General features: G+C 40.8%; 1 protein-coding gene across 1 annotated transcript in view; it reads right to left on the reverse strand.

Annotated features, from left to right (window-relative positions):
- Positions 1 to 2,473: 2,473 nt before the first annotated feature.
- Positions 2,474 to 24,748, reverse strand: part of LOC128739194 (ceramide synthase 6) — a 36,614-nt gene continuing 14,339 nt past the window's right edge. Inside the window, exons 3-5 of the mRNA XM_053834630.1 lie at positions 6,533 to 6,976; positions 6,208 to 6,468; positions 2,474 to 4,159 (exon numbers count right to left, since the gene is read on the reverse strand). Of these exons, the coding sequence (XP_053690605.1) occupies positions 3,965 to 4,159; positions 6,208 to 6,468; positions 6,533 to 6,976 (900 nt within the window). The 3' untranslated portion in view covers positions 2,474 to 3,964. The remainder of the gene's footprint in view (positions 4,160 to 6,207; positions 6,469 to 6,532; positions 6,977 to 24,748) is intronic.

Genomic DNA, 24,748 nt, shown 5'->3' on the forward strand with positions numbered 1-24,748 from the left:
GACAAAGCCGCCCTCCAAAAACAACGCGCGCCTTCTGGATGAAGCTCTGTCTTTCTTTGTGGAGCTAGATGCTTCAACCCTCGAAAACGGATGGAGTATGATACTCCCTCGGCCGTCTACGAAGCCGCAATCTTGGTGCTAGGTGAGGAAACCTCGAACGCACGAAATGATTGGTTTGACGAAGAATGTCAACAAGCGATGGAAAGAAGAAAAAAACAGTTTTGTAAATAACTATTTCAGCATATCCACGAGGGAGAATTTGGCCAAGCATCGACGAACGCGGAATAAGTTGACCACGATCCTGAGGAGGAAAAAGCGTCACAAGGAGGACAGAGATCCTGTGGAGCTGGAACAACTAATCCGGGTTAATGACATGCGCAAGTTTTACGAGAAGGCAAACCAAACTCGTAGGGACGTAGGAACATGTGTAGGGACGGGAGAGGGGATTTAATCACAAACAAGCTCGAGGTTGTCGATAGGTGGAAGCAGTTCTGCGATGACCACCTCAACGGCGATATAGCAGAAGAAGACGCAACGGGAGTTAACCTAGGAGTGCCTACAAATGACGACAGCGTGTCAGCTCCCGATTTCGGAGAAGCTGAACAATAATAGACGAAAGAATAAAAGACGCTGGTTTAATAAGCCAGTCGTTGTAAGTTCGAATCTAGGCTGGGAGAGGCTGGGAGAGGCTGTTCGAGTCAATAGGATCGTAGCACTGACCCCGCACTGTCCTGTATTCTAACAGCTGGTTGCGAAGTTTGTCGTATAAAAACAGAAGGTCAAATTTCGATAACGGAATTAGCACCCAGGCTTTCTTTTGAATAATAATAGAGCCGTCGGAAAGAACCGACTCCCAGTAGAACTCTACAAAAATGGTCAAAAACCGGCACTTTATTGGATAATTTCTAGGATTTCGGCGAAGGAGTGGATGGAAGGTGTAGTCTGTCCCATCTACAAAAAGGGCGACCAGCGGGTTTGCTGTAACTACCGCGGCATTACGATGGTCAACGTCGCCTACAAGGAGCTCTCTCAGATTTTGTCGCGTCGTCTATCTCCTATAGCAAAAGAATTCGTAGGTCTTTATGGGGGCCCGTGTTACTACGGATCAAATTTTTCTTTGATAAATCCTCCAGAAATGTCTTGAGAAAATCGTGCCCACGCATCATATTTTCGTGGATTTCAGAGCAGCATACGATACAGTTGAACGCGAACAGCTATGGCAGATAACGCACGAGTACGGTTTTTCGGACAAACTAACGCGGCTGATCAAAGCTACCCTGAAGCGAGTGATATGCTAGGTACGCGTTTCGGGAACACTCGCGAGTCCTTTCGAATCACGTAGATGGTTGCGGCTGTCCTGTATGTTATTTAATATTGCCATTAAAGGTGTGAGGCGGGCATCGAAACGAGAGGTGCGATCTTCTGCAAGAGTAGCCAACTCCTAACCTTTGCAGATGACCTCGACATCGTTACTAGAAACCTTGGGACGGCGGTGGCAATCTACGCCAGACTAAAAACGAAGGCTAGGAGGATAGGATTACAAATCAATGCGTCGAAAACCAAATATATGGTAGGAAGAGGCTCCACAGAAAGAAAGGTTTGCCTCCCACGGACATTTCACAAATTCTAGCGGTTGAAAAATTCAGAAGAATGGGGCTGCCAAAATGGCTGACACAGTGGATTCTGACCTATCTTACGGAACGCAGCTCTTCAGTGAAGTTGGCGGGCGTGCTTTACTGTGTTCCAGATCCAGTTTGCTGTTCCTCAAGGCAGTGTCTTAGGGTCTTTACTGTTCTTTCTGTTTTTCAACAATCTACGTGAAAAATTCAAATACCCGAAATTGTTATATGCAGACGACCTCTACTTGTACGGCCGTGTGGTTACGTCGTAGACAGACTATTGAGCGCTTCAAATGGAGATCAACACCAAATGAATACGAAATGGTGCAACGCGAATGGAATAGGGGTCAACGGAAGACTACATAACTCAATACTGAACATAGTAAAACGGTCGCATATACAACGATGGTATGCTTCATTTCGCCAGCAAAATCAAATGGGCAAACAACTCGATCGAAACGGGTTCGATCGAAATTAAGATCCGTCGAAATCAGAATAATGATGTTTATCTCCACACCAAAATTTCAAGTCATCGTTGTCAACTAGTTAGTTGTTGTGAGCGACAATTGGCCACTTGCTCAGTAGACTGCAAGCTGTAACGTTAGATGTAGGTTAAGCTATGTCTTCTTCTAAATTGCTTTTTTGCGTGATGAATGAATGATTAAAACCAGATCAAAATAAAAATAAAAAGTTGCTTTCTTATGATTTTAAAAGGGCACAGGAGCTATGTGGTAACCGGTGATGATCTTAAGTTTAAAACAGTCTGTTTGCAGCAGGAGTTTGTCATCGTCAGCAGTGACAAGCAGCATTGAGGCCGTCATCAGCAGTTACAAATACCGGTAGGATGTCATTTGTTTGTTTTACACTTTATTGTGTGCTTCATTTTGATCATATTTCCTTTCGAAATCTTTCCTTGTTTTTTTTTATGGATATCAAAGTAACTTCAAAAAGTACGATAGTAAATAATTACCAAGAATTTCCACGAATCTAAGCGATGAACGTAGAGAAGTAGCTATGAAACGATAGAATTAAGCAGCATAGCAAAACTAGCGAACGGAAAATAATTTGATTTGTCGGCTAGTTCTCGTGTGATGGACAAAAATGCAAATCTTCAATGCACCATATTAGCATTATATTACGCACACACATATACATTGTCATTTCATAGCTTCTACACGCGTTCAACAAAAGCTCTGCCTTATAACTAGGATGGTAAATTGGAAACAATAGTACTATTTATTTCTTTTAACCTAGATTTAATTTTACTGTATCCAGTTTCTGGTTTAGATCATCTATTCTAGGTGATAGCATACGCTCAATCCTTTCTTTCTCTCTCTTTGGAAGATGGAAAAGAGTGTCACGTTAGTCACTGCGGAGGCAAACTAATAACAGTAGTTCAAACAACAAAGATTTTTCTATCCGGCGGCTAATGAAAGGCAACTGTGTATTATGATGTATGAGCAATTGGTAAACAGATAACTTACCCCGGCGGGGGAGAGGGCGTAATGAAATGGAGTGTATTTCTACGGAAATATTGCAAACCCTTATCATTCTCTTCAATACACACAGAATCGCATTGATTGTTCGAAACTAGCTCGCTCAAAGCATAGTAAAAACGACATCTTCCTACTTTAATTTCCACTCTACAATTTAATGAACATGCTTCATAGTATGAAATTCGTTTTGTCGTACGAGTATTTCTATTGTTTTTTGGTTTTTCGTAAAAAAATACACTGGACAACAACCTAAAGAACGAGCAGGATTACATTAGAAAGAATAAAACCTGGTAAGTAGTAACTTTTTTGGCATTGAGTATGCTCAATTTTTGATCCTTTCTAAATTGGTCCTATCCATAGAACGTTTGATGACCAGTGTTACTGAATGTGACCGGGAATGTTGAAACAAAAGCGAAGATTAACATATTTATGATCTAACACGCGGTTTACAGAGTCTGTGGTTTATCTAACTAAACAGATCACCACTCTGATCTGACTCTTCATGACCGTCGCCTATAGATATTTGACTCTTTCGTTGACGACGTTCTCTTTACCTCTTTGTTCTATTAGTTCTCAATAAATATATCGATAGCAAAAGTTGATTCTTAAATATGTTCAGTAATTTAGATGTTCGCTTTCATTTTTTTAGTTATATCATTCTTTGTCTGCTAGTTGCACATGTAGTCTCCATTCACTTAAATAGGTCAGGTTAACAATTTATTTAAATATATTATACGCACCATTCTCTAACGCACGCGTTTATATCGTTACTAGCATAGCAACATTGGTTGTAGTAGATAGCAATGGTAGGTGCCACGAAGCTCGCAAAACGCAACGGCCGACATCTACCTACTTGCTTTTCTTCTTAGGTGACGACGGGTTCGAACCGGTGCTTCCAACGGCGTCAGCGCCGTTGTTCGACGATTTGCTAGGTGATGGCCGGTGCGATTGTTTCTTTGGAGTGCCATTTGCAACGACTGGTCGGGCATTCTCGGAACTGTCCGACAGTTCATCGCTCGAGCTGGAACGCACATCGCCATCCATCTGTAAAGGGGAGTAAGTTGTATTTAGTAAGTTTTGAGTTGGTTTCGGAGACGGAAATCCGATCAATGACGCGGAGCTCACAAAATCCCATGTCAAAAACTGTTAAGCCACATTACGTTTTCTATTACAATCCCAATTCACCAAAGAACTATTCTTCGGCTGTTAAGCCACGGTCAGACTGAATGGCGGTCAACTTGTAGATCAAACATCTGTTCATAGACTTTAAGGCGGTGCACGATTCAGTTAAGCAAAATGAGTTGTGGTGGATTATACTTGATCAGAGCTTCAATACAAATCTGATTTGGGAGTCTGATGGAGAAACCCATGGCAACTTGCGTAAAGCGAATTGGAGATATCAACGTTAAACTGACTCGATTCTCCTAGCGCTCTTTTTTTAGTTAGGATTCCAGACGGACAAACTGTATTTCAGAACTAGCCACACCAGCGACCAATTTGAGGAACTTGAATTTGAGGCAGTATACATCAGAGAAATTTATCGCAATCCTGAAGATAAAGCTTAAAGCCCTCGAGACTTTGACAACATGCGAAATATACTGCTTGCGCGTTGACGAGCTTGGAAAAATTATCTAAGTTTATACACGGGGAAGAATTTGGCCAAGTCTCGCCGAATGAGTTGACCAGGATCGGAAAAAAGCAGTTCTTCGATGAGCATCTCAATGGCGATACAGCAGAAGGAGACGCAACGATAGTTAACCTAGAAGTGCTGGTTCCCGACTCGAAGAGATCCGGCGAGAAATCGGCCAGTGTAAGCATAATAGAGGCGCCGGAAAGGACCGACTCCCGACAGAACTCTACAAAAATGGCCAAGAACTACTCACTGGATAATTTAAAGGATTTGAGAGGAGGAGAAACTACCGGAGGAGTGGATGGAAGGTGTGGTCTGTTCGACTAAATTGTCCTAATTACCGCGGTATTCCAGTGGACCAGCGTCAATGCCGCCTACAAGGTGCTCTCCCAGATTTTGTTTTACGTCGTCTATCCTCAATAACAAAAGAATTCGTAGGGCAGTATCAGGCCGGTTTTATAGGGGCCGTGCTGCAACGGATCAAATTTTTACTCTCCGACAAATCTACCAGTAATGTCAGAATGCGCCAACGCATCACATTTTCGTGGATTTCAGGGCAGCATACGATACAGTTGAACTCGAACAGCTATGACAGATAATGCACGACTTTGGTTTTCTGGACAAACTAGCGCGCTTATTAAAGCTAGCCTGGAGCAAGTAACGTGCTACGTGAGTGTTTCGGGGATACTCTTGAATCGCGCAGAGGGTTGCGGCAAGGGGATGGACTGCCCTGTATGTTATTCAACATGTGTGAGCATAGAAACCAGAGGAACGATCTTCAGCAAGAGTAGCCAACTTCTAGCCTTCGCAGACGATTTTGACATCATTACTAGAAACGCTGGGATGGCAGACGCAATCTACGCCATACTAAAAATGGAGGCTAGGAGGATTGAGTTACAAATCGATGCGTCGAAAACCCAAATATATGGTAGGAAGAGGCTCCAAAGAAAACTACGTTTGTCTCCCACGAACAGTGACTATTGACGGCGATGAACTGGAAATGGTTGATGAGTTCGTATATTTCTGATCCCTGGTCATGACCAACAGTAATACGAGTAAGGAGATTGAACGACGCATTCAATCTGGAAGTCGACCGTACTTTTCCCTCCGCAAGATGCTTCGATCAAAGAGCATACGCCACCGCACAAAGTTATCGAATGCCTGGCGAAATTGGGAGACTACGGTGGGCCGACCACGTCGCAAGGATTCCGGGCGACTGTGCAGTGAAATCCGTTTTTTCCAAGAGCTCCGGCACCAGGAACAGAGGGTCCTAACGTGCTAGATGGTTCGACCAGGTTGAAGCAGACTGGCGAGTTTTCGAGACGCTAAATGAATTGGCGACGAGTAGCTCAGGACCGAGTACAGTGGAAAGGAATTCTTGATATGGCAAAATCCACCCCGGCTCTCTGCCACACCTCACGACGGGAATTTAATTAGACGTTCTAACGTGCGTGTCACTTACCTGTCCACATTTGATTGCCTTGATGACGATCTGCATGATCAGATAGGTCCAGCCAATATGTAAAAAGAGTAGCAATATCAGCAGTGTGTTGAAAATGTAGTATGCCGGGAACATCGGTAGTATCCGCGGAGCCTCAATCGACGAGCTGTAGATGATTCGCGGATACAACATCAATCGGGTAACGATCCAAACCAGGGTGAAAACAGCAAAAATCCCATCGCAAAGCTTTTGGTACTGGGCATATTTGGTGATTTTGGCGGCCTAAAACAAAAGAGAGCTAGTTTAGAACTGCTGTTATTGTGCAAACTTATCTTCTTTTCCGCACCTCCAGGAATATGTCAGCGCAGTCATGCACCAGCAGAACTAACGAACCGACTCGGTGCAAATTGCACACCCAGCTCAGTGCCATCAGCAGTATGGTGATCATGTGGTGTGCAAACATTTGCCAGAAATCCTTCCGCTTGACATCGATGAATTGCGACGCAGTCAGGGACCAGTAGAACGCCATCGAGATCATGTAGTACCACCAGATATCGTCGGTCACCGACTGGTGTGGATAGCCATGCCAGCAGTTTTTGATGTCCCACAGCCAGGATTTGTCCCACATAACGATGCAACCGAAGATAAAACTGTACGTGTAGTACATGCATCGCCACGAATTTTCGCAAAACTTAACCAACGTCGTCGGTTTGTCCTGGGCTCGTCGCCGGCGCCACCATCGTTCGATTTGCCGCTCGGTCAGTTCGGTTTGCTTCGTCAGCTTGACAATCTGGAAATGGATAATCAATGGATTATATTAGGAAAGAATAAACTGTAGGAGGAGTGGCTAGTATGAAGGTTGTAGGAAGAAAAATGCCCAGACATGAAAAAGTTCGATATGCATTTTTTCTCATAGTCTGCGGTAATATTTCTTCATGCAAACTTTGAGTTTGCCACCACAGATTTAGCTAAAAAAAATTCCAATTGAGTTTATTGTAATGGCCTTGACCAGTAGAAGTTGACTCAGTACAATAGTATCTAAAAATATCATATGTTATATGATCCATCTTAAAAAGTGGTGTCATTAAATTTACCGCCATGGAAGTAGTAAACGTAGGTGATTATCGCATACTCGCTACAGTCCGCATAAATGACTAAATGCACGTATATCATCACTTACGTTTCTTACACACTTGTTTCGTACTAGTATGATAGAACGTTTATTCGTAATTTCTTGTGGAAATATCTATCTATTTAATCTATCTAGTGTGTCATACCCAGTTCGTATGCTTCGCCTTTCAAATGCGAATGAACAAACGCTCGGCTCGTACAGACTTGGAATTCTGATTTTCAATCATCTGATTCTTTATGCTAATAGCAACAGCAATCTTAAGTGAAGAGTCCGCAGATGCAAATTGCGACACAATTTGCTGCTATTTAGGCATGCCCATCTCTTGGTACAGATTGACCAATGTATTCCATCTTGCAATGCAAACTGCGGCCTATTATCGGTTTTTGTTATCTCGATATCATGTCGTTCTCTGGAATACTTTATTTTATCTCTACTGAACCATTCGTATGACAATAAGGCGATTTAATCATGATAGGAGACCTACTTTCGGCTTTTTTACAGAAATGATATATCATTTCGTTGGACACAAAAATAAGGCAGTGACCTAAATATCAATAATGAAAAATGAATCTTGCACTGAAAAACAAATGTAATAAAACGAGCCAAAGAAACGTTCTGAAAAATCGAGGTAGAAAGTTTGCTCGGATGCTCCTCCATTAAGACAGAGACTTATTCGTTTCCTAATAATTATCACAGCGATGGATGGTTTTTTGTACCCTTTTAAATATAGTTGGTACGAAAATTGCACAACAGCACCGAATTTAAGAATTTAACGGACTAAAGAGCAATACAGCTCCCGCATCGATACTGTCGTCACAATTGCTGGTACCGTTAATGATCATATATTTTTTAACGTCGTGGGCGTAGAACAATCGGCACATAAATAGCGAAAACAAAATGGGACCAAAGAAACTCCCCTGGGGGAAAACATTTGTTACCATTTCAGAACGAGAAACTCCAATGCTGACGCAAAACGATCGGGTTTTCATAGAGGATCTGAACCAATAGACCAAGGGTGTATAGACTACGAGTCTTACTAGCTTGCTGAGCAGAATTCCGCCACCCTATCGACCGAAAGCTGCCTTTAGGTTATATTTGTCCACCAGAATAACAAATATTCGGTCAAATTTATCGTCGCTGATTGCTTTAGATGGATTCCATGTTGAGCGTTTGAGATGTAATTTTTACAGGAGTTGAAAAGTGCCTCATTCACCCTCTCTGTCCCTTGGTAGCACAGGTGATCCATGACTTTCGATACTAAAATCAGCTGAAACATTGCAGAAACATTGCTGTATAAGCTGTATAGTTTGCTTTACAAATTGCTTATTAATAACTTTTTCACATTACCAAAAACTGTAAATCACCCAAATTCCCTAGGGATAGGGAGGGTTAATGATGATCACAAAAACATTGGAGCAGCAACACAAGATAATCGCTTTATAATTTTAAACATCTCTCTTACTATTACCTTTTTGTCGTGAACAGGGAACAATATTTTCACAGTTAGATTTGTTCTCTTGCAGTGACCTATTGAATAATTTTGTTAGTGGAGCTTCGGAGCACAGCTGCAAAACATACACTGTAACGCCATTTGGACCAACAGTATAAAAGAGGTTTAGAGCTTTGGAGAGCAAGCATTTGATAATGATGTATTCACCAAATTGGAAACGGCTGTCCATGGTATTTCTCCGTTAGCACAATGACATCACAATGGCTTTCACTTACAGTCAAAGAGAATAAAACTGTCTTTATCCGTAATCCTCGCACGTTTTGGTAGTAGAAGCGTATGGGTCAAATATCTTCTACAGTTGTAGTTGCGAAAACTCCATTGTTCGGGTTGCAGTAAAAGTATACTGTGGATCGTCATCGCAGAAACCATAACTACGAACCACTATTTTTTTGTGCCAGTGCCTTCAAACTCCCAAAATACTATAGTGGCCAGGTACATGTGGCAAGTACTACGTGTTAAATTTTTTAATCGATTACTACTTTGAATGAGATAAAATTCATCGCGTCATCCTTTTTCAATAAAGAAATTACTTCGGGATCCTCACAATCCAGATTGTATTTAAACAATTCAGAAAAAGCCGCCGTTGTCACACTAGAATGTAGTTGAGTCAGGCCAGAATAGTACCTCTGGCGATGGAGCGGTCCGTATGGCATGTAAATTTGTTTTCAAGTCTTCTTTGTGCGACGTTTTTTCGGTGGTTCACGAACAGCGACTCGTGGGATTATTGGCGTTGATTCAGCAGCACTGGAAAACTTCACCAATTGTCCATCAGTCGCTTTAACAGCTGAGATGACCTTCTTGAAGCGTGCATATTTCATAAGCTTTCCGTATTAGTCGCAGAGTTAAAATTCATTTGGGAGTTCATGTAAAACTTTTCGAAACGACCTTCTCAGTTACCCGTAAAACGTTCTATTTTAATACGTCGTCAGAAAAGCATCTATCACCAGTGATGACAAATTCCACGGATGTAGAAAAACAATTAAAAAACTTTTGAATCGCGACAAGCATAGTTGTAGCGTTGCTTGATGGCTTGGTAGCGAGATCGTTGGTGCGCGCAAAACAATGGATCCAGTATGTTTAAAACGATGGAGATGTGCATTTCCCCAAGAGATTTTGCGAACCGATCGGCATGTGGGAACATCTCACTTACTTCACCAACCGAGAGCCGGAGTGGCTCTTGCCGTATCAAGAATTCCTCTCCATTGTACTCGGTTCTGGGCTAATCGTCGCCAATTCGTTGCGCGTCTCGACACACGCATGTCGGCTTCAACCTGGTCGAGGCATCTGGCACGTTGGACCCCTCTATTCCTGGTGTCGGTGGAGTTCTTGAAGAAAACGGGTTTCACAGCATAATCGTCCGGCATTCTTCCGACGTGGCCGGCCCATTTGTCCAAGTAGTGCCTGCAACTCGTCGCTCATACGCCTAAGCCAATGTCCGCTACCCATTTGTACTCCGCCAAAAATAGTCTGCTACACCTTTTATTCAAATACGACAAGTGCACGTATTTCTTCCGTCACCAAAGTTGCTGTCTAGTTCGTAGAGGACTACTGGTCTGATTGGCGTTTTGTACATCGTCAGCTTTGTACGGCGGCGAATGCTTCTTGATCGAAGCGTCTTGCGCAGAAAAAAGTAGGCTCGATTTCCAGCTTGAATGCGTCGTTGAATCGCCTTACCCGTATTATTGTCGGCGGTTACTAGAGGTCCCAAATATACGAACTCATCAACCACTTCCAGTTCATCGCCGTCTATAGCCACTGTGCGCGGGAGGCAAGCGTTGTCTTCTCTAGAACCTCTTTCCTACCATATATTTAGTTTTCGACGTAGTGATTTGTAACCTATCCTCCGTTTTTAGTCTGGCTTAGATTGCCTCCGCCGTCCTAGGGGTTCTAGTAATGATGTCGAGGTCGTCTGCGAATGCTAGGAGTTGGCTACTCTTGCTGAATATCGTTCCTCTGGTTTCGTCGCCCGCTTGCCGGATCACACTTTCAATAGCGATGGCGAATAACATACAGAAGAGTTCAACCCCTTGCCGCAACTCTCTGCGCGATTCGAAAGGGCTCGAGAGGTACTCCGAAACGCGCACGTAGCACCAGGCTTCATTTTCAGTTTTTTACTCAGTAGATGCTCATTTGCCCGCAGCGCCCCAACGAAACAGAATTCGAAAAAGTAGTGTAAACGGCAATTGTAGAGTTAATTATTATCTACATTATTGTTGAAAAAAGTATAGTTCTATCTTTTGTATTTACGGCGCTATGGGGCTGCTACCCCGTTGGTAGCAAAAAGAGCGCTTATTTGGCTACCAACGGAGTAGCAATCGCATAGCGCCCAAAATACAAAAGATAAAACGATACTTTCTTTGACAATAATGTAGATAATAATTAGCTCTACAATTGCCCTTTACTCTACTTTTTCGAGTTCTGGTTCGTTGAGGCGCTGCAGTCAAATGAGCATCTATTGAGCAAAAAACCGAGAGTAAAGCCTGCGTAGCACATCACTCGTTCCAGGATAGCTTTGAGGTACGATGCTGGTCTAACAAGCCAGTCGTCGTATGTTCGAATCTCGGCTAGGCGGTGCTTGCTAGTTAGAGTCAGTAGGATCGTTGCACTGGCCCCGTAATTTTCCTGTACTCTAACAGCCGGCTGCGAAGTCTGTCGATAAAGAAGCGTAATGTCTAAAGACGGTATAAACCCATGCCTTTGCTTTTTTTGATCAGCCACGTCAATTTGTCTGGAAAACCGTACTCGTGCATTATCTGCCATAGCTGTTTGCGTTCAGCTGTATCGTATGCTGCTCTGAAACCAACGAAAATATGATGCATGGGAAAATTGTACTCCCGACATTTCTGGAGGATTTGTCGGAGAGTAAAAATTCGATCAGCACGGGCCTCATAAAGTTCGCCTGATACTGCGCTATGAATTCGCTTGCTGTTAGGGATAGACGGGGAAGCAACAAAATCTGGGAGAGCACCTCGTAGGCGGCATTGACCAGCGTAAAGCCGCGGAAATTACAGCACGCTGTTGTCGTTTATAAGCACTCCTAGGTTAACTTACGTAGCGTCTCCTTCTGTTATATCGCCATTGAGATGTTCATCGAAGAACTGCTTCCACCTGTCGACCACCTCGCGCTCATTTGTGATTAGATCCCCTTCCTGGTTCCTATACATGTCAGGTTTAGGTGTGTAGCCCGTACGAGTTTGGATCACCTTTGCGTAAAACTTGCGCGTGTCATTAGCTCTTAATAGTTGTTCCAGTTACTATTTCTGTCCTCCTTCTGGTGCTTTTTCCTCCTCAGGATCGTGATTCACTCATTCCGCACTCGGCGATACTTGGCCAAATTCTCTGTCGTGGATTTGGTCAGATGGTTTTTCCAAGCTCTTTTTTGTGGGAACATCATCGTTAAACCTTTCATAAAGCGAATACATTGCACAACTGCTGTAGCATGCTGTGGAAAGAAAGCATGGATTGCCAAACCTGAGCAATTTCTGGACAATCCATTTTGCGAAAATCTAAACTGTAGTGATCAACAGCGTGTTTTTCAGGAACCTGTAAATTGAGTCTAAGGTTGAGAGCGGGATGATTGGTATCTAGCCTCGAAAACCGAGCAAATCATATTGTCAAAGTGCATACCTAGCTATTGATTTTAAGATTAGAAGTACGAGATACTTGAAAGTCAGAAGAAAGATTAGCATCAATGGCTTCGACCCATATGGCCAATGAAGCAACTTAATTTGTCAGATACAGCAATCAACAGATCTCCAATGCAAAATTTTCGGCTGTTCTGCCGATTACAAATGTATCTGAAGACGAAAAAGATCTAAACAACTATATAGCGAGTTAACTTTTTCCTCAAGCTAGGCTTCCGTTTTGACGATTATGGCGGAATCCGAATCTACCACAACAGGAAAAAAACCACCGATTTTGGTGCTGAACAGGGACCGAAATGGTTACATTTTTTCTTTATATTTACCAGAATGCACTGCCATGTCAGACTCTAACCAATACCATCGCTCTGTACTGTTTCTGTATCGACAGTGCCTATCTCTTACACGTGTCGAGACTAGCCCGAATACGTACATGATAATAAGCAAACATTTTCGTATGTCAGCCGACCATTCATACAAAATGTCGTGTAGAAATGACATGCATTTGTCGCGTTTTGCTTACAGTTGTAGTTGAAATAGTATGGAGCAGTGATAGAGAATAAGGTGTATTGGAGACCTTCTTATTTAAAACCCTCTTGTTTTGGGGAAAGCTGTATGTTTGGTTTACGTGCGCAACAGTAAAAGAGAATACAAAAAAGTGTCTCCAAGACTGGTGACATTCTCTCCCCGATATCGAACAGTGTATGACACGTAGACCAAGCGATGTTTTCGTTGTTCTTGCATTTCTTTTCGGTGCTTGTGTACCAGTAACATGTCGCAAGACTGGTAGCAAGAAAGAATTGTAAATGTCTTCAAATGTTTGTCACCAACCAGTACAGTTTACGTCCCTGGTGCTGAGTTCACGCACATTCTGGTATTATACCAGCAGCGGATGGACAGACTACTGTTTGAATAGGTCAATCACAGAGCTCAAATCGGGGACGACGAGAAACTGCTGAAGGAGCTGTCACACTTGCCTGGACTCAGTTTTTTAATCCCCGTTCCGCCACCCAGAACCGGAACTTTTCTTTGCAAGCAGGAATAGTTTGACTGCGGCGAGAAGGTCAGGGGCTAACATGATACCGAAGTTATTGCATATCGGTTTGGCAACTGGCACTGGTAGAGCTGCAGCGAACAGTTGTCTAGAATCATGTAACTTCGCCTGGAAGTTCTGAATGCGTGAGAAGATCAGCCTGCGAGGAGAGGATCCTCGAATTCTCAAAAAAGAGGAACTTGTGATTAGGTAGATGTACGTGTTCAAAGCAGAATTCAGAAATTTTTTTTGCAGAATTCAGAATTTTTCAGAAAAATTGGGTAACCGGATGCTCTTAAAATCTTCTTGCACGATATTCAAGAAAAGTAGTTGAATAAATCACGAGTGACGAGTGACTGAATCTGCGGACCATTCGATCAGCAAAAACACGCAAAATGGGGAACAACGTGTCGTAAATTGTACAAATTAAAGCGAAAAATGAGGAGTTTTGAGAGTACAAGATCAACTACTAAACGGACACACCAGTAGCAGCAACATGATATTGAGGTTTTTTTTCTCCAAAATCTTTTATTTTACATGGCACTATTCATGATAAAGATATGTTGCTACTTTTAAAGTATAATATTCTACATAATCATTAGTAAATTGCGATCATTATAGGCCTTCGTTATAAACCAATATATAGCCCGTAGGGCAACGTGCAGGCTAATGCCTAATCAAACTGAAAGAAAAAATGACTTTCGGGTATTTCGTAACCAAATTCGACATAGGTGCTCAAAGATCAACGAAATTGTCCAAACCGGCTAAAGGCAATCGATTGGTCATGTTGTGCAGTGCATTAGACCGGCTATTTGCTGTGATATGCATATTCGGCTCAAATGGAACTGAGCATGCCTAACACAACGCCCAAAAAGAAACTAGACTCGTACCAATAGCTGGCCCAGTTGACGTAAAAGTTAATTTATTTGGTGCTTTCGAGACGCACTCATAGACGTTGTTTGTACAACCAGAATTAAATTACCAGCGTAGCACAGTTGACCGCGAGCCGGCTCTGCGGTGGCGTAGTGGTTCGAAAAGCATGCCGAAAACAAAATCAATTGAGTTTCACTTTTTTACTTATTTTTTAGAGTGATTTGATTTTTGAATAGTTCACAAGATTGATAACGGTTAACAATCGAATTCGTAATAAAAATATTTTAGTTTTATGGTCTACTGATTGAGACTTTCATTGTTCAGTCTCTACTTATTAGGAAAATTGTGATCTTCTTAGCTCTTTCCCTACGTATCTTATGATATTGGGATGAATTTTAATTAAACTTTGAAAATTATTTTGTGGATCGAAATCCATGCCGTGTTGTGGCTCATTCCACAACGTTGAGAATATCGAAATTTAATCAACTATGTTACCAAGTTATTCCCAACCTGATTGTTTTTAAATTCAAATCCTAACTTTTTTTACATTTACGTATCTATCCGAGACATATAAGTAGAACAACTGTTTCACAGAGAATTCGGTCTCATTTGTTCGAGTTCACCTACTTCTCCCTTTGGTAATGCTCAGAAAACCATAGCGAGCGGAAGAAGAAATTCTCTCGAACTTCGCGTGATCAAACCCGCCCGTTGCGTTTTACTGCCACTTTAATTGAACATTCGTTGCTGCTGATGTATCGTTCGTATCATTTTCACTGTTTACTCAGCTTGAAACTGAAAGTTGTGAGAAGCGGGCAATCGATGAATGGCGATGATTGTTTGATCGTTGACTTTCGTAGCCGCTAGTGTATTCTCAACACTGTGGAAGCAAGCGAAAATCGTCTACCGCACCGATTTCAGAAAGATGAGCATCGGACATAAAGAATTTTATCATACCAATATTACAATGTTACGCTGGATTTTTTAAGTTAATTAATAATTATCAACATTGTATGGTACAAATGTTTTAGTTGGGCTGGCCGACATAAACATTATTATTGAAAATTAATTAGATTAATTATTAGTTATTCAATGTAATAAGGAGGGAATCTTCCCACAAAAAGCGATAAGTAACTGGATCTATCGTAAACAAACTGTCAAGGTATTGGCCTTGCAAACGGGCGTTACAAAATCACAATACGACTGCAGAGTGCTAATTGTATGTCATGAAATGAAAAGTGGTAAGTTCTGTAGCACATTTTTTCAGTCTGCTCGAACATGCTCATGCACTGAAGATGAAATTTCATCCGGGTCTGGAGGCGTGCTCGATTTCAGTCTTCCAACGATAGCGATATGCAAAAAGTAGAATAACAATCCACAAACAAACATTGCTTCCACATTTGTTTGTTTGTTTTGCTCGTCCGAACAAAAGTGGTATTGCTTCCGTATCGCGTAAAGCAAAAGCTAATAATAACATAGACCTATTCGCACGTTCCACGCTGATTTTGATTGCGTACTAGACCTGATCATCAAAAAATAAAATTTTTAGCATAATAAAGTAGGAAATTTGCAATTGTGCGAATTTTTAGTGACGCTGTTACGATTGCCTTGATTTATGTGCCATATTTTCTCAAATGATGTTTCCATACGACGAATATTGGAAATCATAATTTTGCTGTTTTGAGTAAAAATGAACTGACAAACGCCTCGGACGCGAATATCAGTGCGTAGGTCAACAAGTACATGTCTTATCTCTCAGTACCTACCACTCGAGATATTTTTGTAATTGCATCAGACCTTGCCATGCATCACATGTTCATAGGCGTTATGGTTATTGTTCTGCATACTTTCCACATAACGAACCGTTTCCAAGCAACAGTTTCTAGCATGTGGGGAAATATTGACCAGTCAGATGGGATTCAACCCATTCTTGGCAGTAATGCCATTTCGCATTGGATCACTTGAGCAGGGTCGGACTGGCCCACCGGGCAACCGAGTAAATGTCCGGTGGGCCCCAGTAAAAATTTCGTCGTTACACAAAATGAGATTTTCCAGAATTTCCATTTCAATTAAACTTTTTCTATGACTCGCGAATGCTCGTTTGCTGGGGCCCCATGATTAATGAAATCAACCGATTTGATGATTGAAAATTCAGCTTCAAATGGGACTGTTGGGGCCCCGAACTTTAAACCAAAATTTCTATTTCAATTAAACTTTTTTAACGACTCACGAATGTTCAATTGCTGTGGCCCCATGATTCATGAAATCATTTAAGTAGAGTTGTTGGGGTCTAAGCTCCGAAAATATTACCAACTTCAATTCTGAGTATTTAAAAGTAGAATTAATATTTCATCCGCAGTCATTTGACTACTCATAAATATTGAACTGTCGGCTCCATACTTAGTTTACTCCAGTGGCGACGGTCCGTTATCGATCCTGCGCCGAATAAATTATGGTCCTCCAGTACTCAATCCTGGGCTACCTTTCTTCAAACCCCTCGAACACCAACTGAACGTTCATCATCCTCGATAGCGCACATCTATCAGTGCGATGTCTACTCCGAAGTCTACGGCCTCTTCTTGATTCTCTGCTCAAAATAATTTTCGCTACTCTTTCGTCGAGCATTCTAGCCACGTGACCAGCCCAGCGCAGACTGCCACACTATACTATCTTCATTATAACAACATATTTGCATTCTTAATACAACTGGTGGTTCATGCGTCTGCGCTACACTCCATTTTAGATTTTGCAAAATTTTACGCTAAAACCCCAAGCTTTCGTCGATCAGCTTCTTTTAGCGTCCATGGTTCATGTCCGTGAAAAGCCACCGAGAGGATTAGTGTTCTCTAGAGCGTCAGTTTTATGCGAATTTGCAAGCTACGGGACTTCAGCTACAAAATGTAATAAGGGTAAACGGGGTAACAACGCCCGCCGGGGTAAAACCGCCCACCATGGTTTTACAGGGCCTTGCTCAAATTGGTGTTAAATGTTGATGACAGTCATATTACTGAATGCGTACGCAATATTTTACAATACCTTGTACAGCAATATCGTATAAACTATCGGAGAAATAAATAAAAATAGATTTTTCGTTATAATCGTTTCGTTTTTTATAACTTTGTTCCCGCAGAACTTAGGGTTTATTTTATTCAAAACGTTAAAACTTTCAGTAAATCCAACCCACATCGCTTCTCTGATCCTGGCTTCATCCGACAGTACCTAAATTAGGTAACTGTTCATGCAGTTTTGTTGAAATAAATAGTGAAATGTGTAAATCGGTCATTTGGGGGTAAAACCGCCCACAACGAACGGCGCAAGACCGTCGTGTATAATGCCAGTGCGATAAGGAGATTTTTAAAATAATTGCATAGTTTGGACCAAAGGATCTCAGATTTACATAAAACAATATAAATGTGCTTAGTTTATAGCTGGTGAACTGTTTGGCAAAATCTAAATCGCCAATTTTCCCTGCGGGCGCTATGGACATTTTCTTGTTTTCTCGGATATAGCTTTTTTTTTAATAATTCCTCCCTCTTGGGACAAATAACATAGAATAAACATATTTTTTATGAAAATATAGCAAATTATCTTAGCAATGGAAAAGTAATATGTATCTGCTTTATCAATCAGAACAATTTGAAATGTCAAAAAATGACCTACCGGATCAATTGCAGGAACTTTAATACCCATATTGTTATATTTTATTTTAGATCCTCTCTAGTCCTTAAAGATTGACTCCAGGATGCCTAACCCGATCCATCTTGTTGTCTAAGGAAAATACACGGTATCAATTTCAAGACTGTCGGCACCTATATTACTGATATTCTTCCAATACGAGTGGTTGCCGAACACTCTTTCGAACTTGCGAATCTTGGGGAACTATGTATTGTTTGATAGCAAACTGATTCAATTTGTTTAAATTAGATAAATTCATGAATCCAATGCCACCAGTTTCATTCAAATCGGTTGAATATTGTTAAAGTTATATGCTATAGCGGTTTTACCCCGTTAGTGGGCGTGTTTCACCCCGCATGAAAAAAATACTCTATTTTTTGGACGTGTTTCCAAATCGCAATAAAAAATAGAAAATCATTACAGATATTTATGTTTTTATTTTTTATATGTAATAGATCAATTGTTCATTTAAAGCAGATAAATTAGAAATTGAGCTACAACTTTTTTTTATACAGGTGGTTTTGCTTAGGCGGGCGGTCTTGCCCCGCTTACCCTTACCTGCGTAAAGGCCAATTCGCAGCTGCAATTATTAGTCGTTTTATTTTGAGACTTACATCGTTGTCACATGTCACGAGCATACCAAAATATATTCAGTTCCTCTTCGGCACCAACACCATTTGGATTTCCACGCCACGTACTTCGTTTTGGGCGGTGTTAATGGTAAGTCCCAATTTATCAATAAATGACCTAAAGGCTTCTTTCCCTGCTCTACTTTTGATTTCGGTGATGTCGACGTCACGTGAGGTCGCATCTACTATTCTGACTCATAATTTTTACTCATCCAGCGTCACACGAATCAACGTAACTAGTTCTATGGGAAAACCATGTCCTAGCGTTAACTGTCACAGCTCATTTCGTTTGACTGAATCGTATGCCGCCTTGAAATCCATAAAAATATGATGAGTTTGCAAGTTGTACTCCCGGAACTCGTCAGTTACTAGACGCAGGGTAAATATCCATCGTGAAGCGACCCTCGTGAAAACCAGCTTGGTACTCGCCGACGAAGAACTCCGCTAACGGTCTCAGTCTAAAACACAGGATAGAGAGAGAGCACCTATCACCTATGGCAAAATTCTTGCACCTGACCGTTTTGTAGAAACTCCGTTTGTCGTTGCTGGCGAACCTCTCCTCTGGACGTGCTCTTCGTACTGGCGTTTTTAGACGGTGAGTTCGTTTTTCCGCAGCTTCACCAGGACGAACCAAAAAGATTCGCGCAGAGTCTCTGGGATTCCTCACATTGGAATCGTGTGAAGAAATTCTGCACAGGATTCGCACAGAATACCTTGCTTATAGAAGCAGGATTCTTATAGGAGAATCCAAGAGTTGAATCTCAGGGATAGCTATAACTTGGCACGGGAATCGTCTGTTCTGACGTGTAGACGCAGTAAGCTACTCATATATATTGAACTGTTGACATCCTATCATTTATCAAATCAGCTTATTTGATGCTTGCAATTTTGCATGTAATTAACCCTCTAACTTAAAATCTGCAGAAATATAAATGGGTGATAGATGAGGAAAACGTTGCATTGGTGGCAAAGATGCACAGTGGCACTCATCAGAATGTGGAAAGTGCTCTTCCGCGTTCGATGATTTTGAAGCCGCATATGATAGTGTAAATCGACTAGAACTATGGAACATATTGGACGAACATGGCTACGATGGATGGAATCCAGTGTTGTATGTGAATTTTGGGTGGCTTGGCGGACCCATTCGAATCTCGCAGGGGATTTCGACAAGGAAATAGTGTTTCCTGCCTACTATTCGACGTTTCGCTTGCAGGTGTGACGAAGCGAGCGACGATCGACGTGATTTTTAATAAATCCTGTCAATTTATCTGCTTTACCGATGACATGAATGCCGACGGCTGAACATTTCAAGAAGTAGAAGATAAGACCACCTAAACTAAATATGCGTTCCCTTAGTTGGTTTCGGGGTACGATGCTGGCCTAACAAGCCAGTGGTCTAGGTTATGCTGCTAGATAGAGTCAGTAGGATTGTTGTACTAGCTCCATATTTGTCCTGTACTTTACCAGCCGGCTGTGGAATCTGTCGATAAAGACGGGTCAAGTCTTAAAAAGGACGTTTAAGCCCAAGGTTTTCCTTTTTTTGCTGGCGGGCTAAACCGAGCGCGACATGAGCTGCTTAGGAGGCTGACAAGACGTCCCGGATTTGGATGGGTTGTCCCAGATTACTAAGCGTCCCGGAAAGTATCCCGCATTGATTAATTTTTTAATCGAAACAGTTTCTAAGGATGAACCATAGGAAATCATGTTACATTGCATGAAAAAACCTACTGTTGATACCGCTCGTCGGCCGGTGCACACCCTCTCCAGCCACGGCCCCGGCCAGCCGGCACCTCGAGCTCCTCATCTGACCAATGTCGCTGGTGACTGTTCTCTTCATGGTCAGCTTTCGCTTCATTATCCTCCAGTACTTCAATACTGGATGAATCCGGGGACAACTTGGTGCAGTGCACGCAGCACTTTTGAGATGAACTGAAGTCCATTGTCTATTGTAGCATAGTTTTGCCAATGCCAATGAAACAGATCCCTTGCCAAGTCATGACCTTTTATCACGAACCCTTCCCCAAAACCAATCTCGAATCTGCTACAAACCCTACCACGAGCCAGAGCATGAAGAATTTTCACCCCTGGGTTTGGCTGAAATTGGCCTTCTCTGAAGCTTATTCATTATCGAGTCTGACACATGCATCGCATTTTATCACCACCCGGCCGCAGAGCCCACGAGACCGGATTCTAGCCTTTGTTTATTGTTTGAGGCTTGTGTTGGGCTCCCCACCTTTTCGGTAACACTTGTGGCCATTCCGAGATGGATTCGTCGTACAGTACAGCGCACAGTGGGGCGACTCCATACAAATGCTGGCCAAGCAAAAAAATCTCTTTAAATCAAGGATAATATGTGGTTCTTAAGTAATTTTGGGGTGCTGAGCCCGAATTTCAGGTTTATTTTGCATTAGAACCAGTGCACTATGGTCCAGAAAGCGATTTTAGACGGACAAAAATGATTGCGCCTTAACGGGATATTCTAGCTCAATGAAGTCTTCGGCAACTTTTTGAATGAAAACATGACGCATCTTTTAAAAGGGTCGTCCAATGTTCAGATGATACCGTAACAACAAGTCAAGTAATAATTTTTTAAATAAGTTTGTTTTCCATTTTTTAGTTTCAAAACATTAAAGATAGATTAATTTCACGTAACTTTTCTAAACATTCCAAATTTCTAACTCTTACGTATTTTCAGCAGTGGACCTTTGTTTATGGACGACCCGTAAAATCATATTTCCTCTTATAACTCTTTTATCTCAACAGATAGCTCAATATGATGTTCTACAAAAATTTGTATACGTAAGAGAAGAATATTTTTGCAGAAGACTGTTTTGCTTTATCTTTATGAGTTAATAAGTTATAGCCGAATTCAGGTTAAAAACAGACCAATTTTACTGAAGCATAACTCAAAAAGCGGCAAACGGATCTTGATGAAACTTTGGCGATTTAATATACACATATGCATAAAGTTTTTAGCAAAAAATGGTGGAGGTGTTATTTTTTTAAAAAAAGATAAAATTCTTTAAACTTTATGATTTACTATAGCTAAAATTTTCGTTTTATCCATCCCTAACTGCCCAGGTACAGTTTCTTGCTCAGTTTCAAAGCGTTAAAACATAATTTTGTGTAACTATTTTTCTAGAAAATGTCTAAAACATAATACAAAGCTTGTTGCTTTACTATTTATGTTTTATCGAGACAAATACGAACGCTTATCTTACGACAATCGCGGTCTTTTCAATCTGTTTGTGAAAAATATTCATGAAGTTTATTTGATACGTTTAGTATCAATGCCTACATTGAGAGAAAAACTATGATATATACGCTGATCAATTACATAATTAAGAAATCTAAATACTATTTGCACTGTCGGAGGCAAAGGATACCAGTCATAGAGCTATACATATAGATTGTTCTGTGTATTCCCGAAACTGTACATATTTAACCTTCTAAAGAGGCAACGATAGATAATGACTATTTTTCAAGAAAGCACACTCAAAAGAAAGTCAATTTGATATTCATGCAAAAGTAATAATCTGGACTAGCAACAGTTAAGGCATATTATAAAATCTTTATTTTGGGTTTCATATCCAATCCTTGTTTATTCCAAATATTACAAAACTCAGTGCGTAGTTCATCACTGAATATTTTTGAGGTCGAACATTTTGTTTTAGATGTCCTATGTTTTCAAAAGTAAAAATTGACAAAAATCGTGCAATTATTTTCGTCACAATTTTCCTGAATTTTTGATTTTAAAACATAAGAACTCTTAAACGCATAGTCAGAATGTTGCAATGCTGATGCCAAAATGTCAATCTATTATCAGCACAGATATTGTGTTATCCAATTAGAATAAATTTCATATATGGCTCTAAGACTCTCAAAGCAAAAACTATCTACAGAAGTCTACCCGTTGAAGGGTTAGTTATATGTTTGCTAATAATTATTAGCATCTCGTGCATTCGCTCAAATAAATCAACGTGGTGTATATTTAATAAATGTTGAAATTTTGAAACTGAAGTTTTTTGAGCGTTTCAGTGGAATACTAAGATTGAAAATAAAGAAAAAAAAAATCCCGATTTATTTCCATTGTTAATTTTATAGTTTTAAATGGATTTAAAAATCATAATAGAATTCTTCTTGAATTTCAAAGATAAATTTCCCGAAAAGTATAACAATTAGTGGAATTTCCTTCGTAAGTAGTTCGATTACGCGCAAATCATAAGTTTTCCGCAGCTCTGCTTCATCTTCGTCGTTTTTCACATCGCAGTTATTTTTAGTCTATAAAATATTTTCAAAAAACATTCAAAACATATTGCGAATATACGCGTATAACAGTAAAAGTCCGTGTTAGTATCTAAAGGGATCGTAAAAATCGTTTAATTCAAGGTTATTATTAAACATTCTTTTAGTTTTTTCGCTTAAAAACAAGATTGCGAATGTAACTCTTTGAATGCATTCACTATTTTAGTATCAACCATGGTTATTGCCAGTATATTTGTTGAGTATAGTATTCCGTGGTCGCATACTTGATTACTTGAATGTGAATCTATGAAGAAAACGACAATTTTAGCTATAGTAGGGGGATTAGGGGCATAATGAGCACACGGGGCGAAATGGGCACCCCTCTTTTCTACGAAAGCACGCATTTTGTAACATCATATGGCAGGCGAAACACTGCTGTAGGTACTACAGTGTCAATTTATCAAAAAATGAGTGATCTCTACTTTTAAAACACGGAGTTATATTAAAAAACTTAACTAGGTTCTCAGACGATGAAAAAATTATAATTTTGGTGCACTACCATATAAGCTTTTACGATCATATAAATATCTTAATCTATCAAGTGCACACTGCAACATGATTTATACATTGTATCTCAAATTTCACCTTCATTGAAGTTTTGATTTTATACTATAATTAGTGTAAAACCCCATTTTTACTTTAACTACTTGACTGGGGGTGAAATGGGCACCCTTAGGTGGGGTGAAACGAGCACTATGTCGCATTAACTAACCTGACAGTTTCTTTGTTTATCGCTTCAATGCTTGTTTACAGTGATGGTATGAATATGCCAAGGGAATCCGGAAGACATAATTGGTCAAAAAAGGCCTTGCAAGCGGCCTTGACCACTATAAGGTGAGACGCAATATCCACAAAACAAGTCGCCAAGTACCAAGGCATTCTGCGACAGACGTTAGCTCGGTATGTGGGGCCATACGAAAGGGCAATTTCGGGGCAGGAGGTGGACCAAATTGATTCAAAACCTTCAAAACTGTTTTAGTTCCCGCTGTAGAATAAGAGCTGGTGGTCCATATTTTGTATACGGAGATTCGATGGTACGGTATTACTACCCGTGAAATCAGAACCCTCGTATACCACCTGGCAGAGGGAAACGAAAAAGCATGTCTTCAACACTAAAACACAGCTTGCTTAAGCGTCATCCGAAACATTGCTTGTGTGCTCTAGAGGCAACCTCCACGGCTCAATTGGCTTTACGCGGCTTGCGGTCAATAAAACTTTCGACGTTTTTACACGTTTTATGTTTGTGTATGTATGGGTGTGTATGTGTATGTGTATATGTGCATGTATGTGTGTATGTATGTGATTATGCATGTGTGTGAGTGTGTGTGTGTATGTGTGTGTGGTTGTTGTACTCACATACACCCTTCAAGCATGTGTTTATAAAGGTGCTCATTATGCCCCACACACTGCCCGATTTTTAGTTTTGGAAGCATGAATTTAAATTGCAATTTTCGTCATCATGTCAATTATTTTTCAATTTGTTAACCGTATACCTTTGATTATCGATAGTGAATGTATGTTTTGCAATGACGAGACTTTAAAAATTCAGTCATTTTGGGTGCTTAAATCAACCAACAAGTTAGGGTGCTCATTATGCCCCTAATGCCCCTAAATCATAAAATTCAAAGAATTTTATCTTTTTTTAAAAAAATAACACCTCCACCATTTTTAGCTAAAAACTTTATGCATATGTGTATATTAAATCGCCAAAGTTTCATCAAGATCCGTTTGCCGCTTTTTGAGTTATGCTTCAGTAAAATTGGTCTG

Source organism: Sabethes cyaneus, chromosome 3 (genome assembly GCF_943734655.1).
Source record: "Sabethes cyaneus chromosome 3, idSabCyanKW18_F2, whole genome shotgun sequence".
NCBI lineage: Eukaryota > Metazoa > Arthropoda > Insecta > Diptera > Culicidae > Sabethes > Sabethes cyaneus.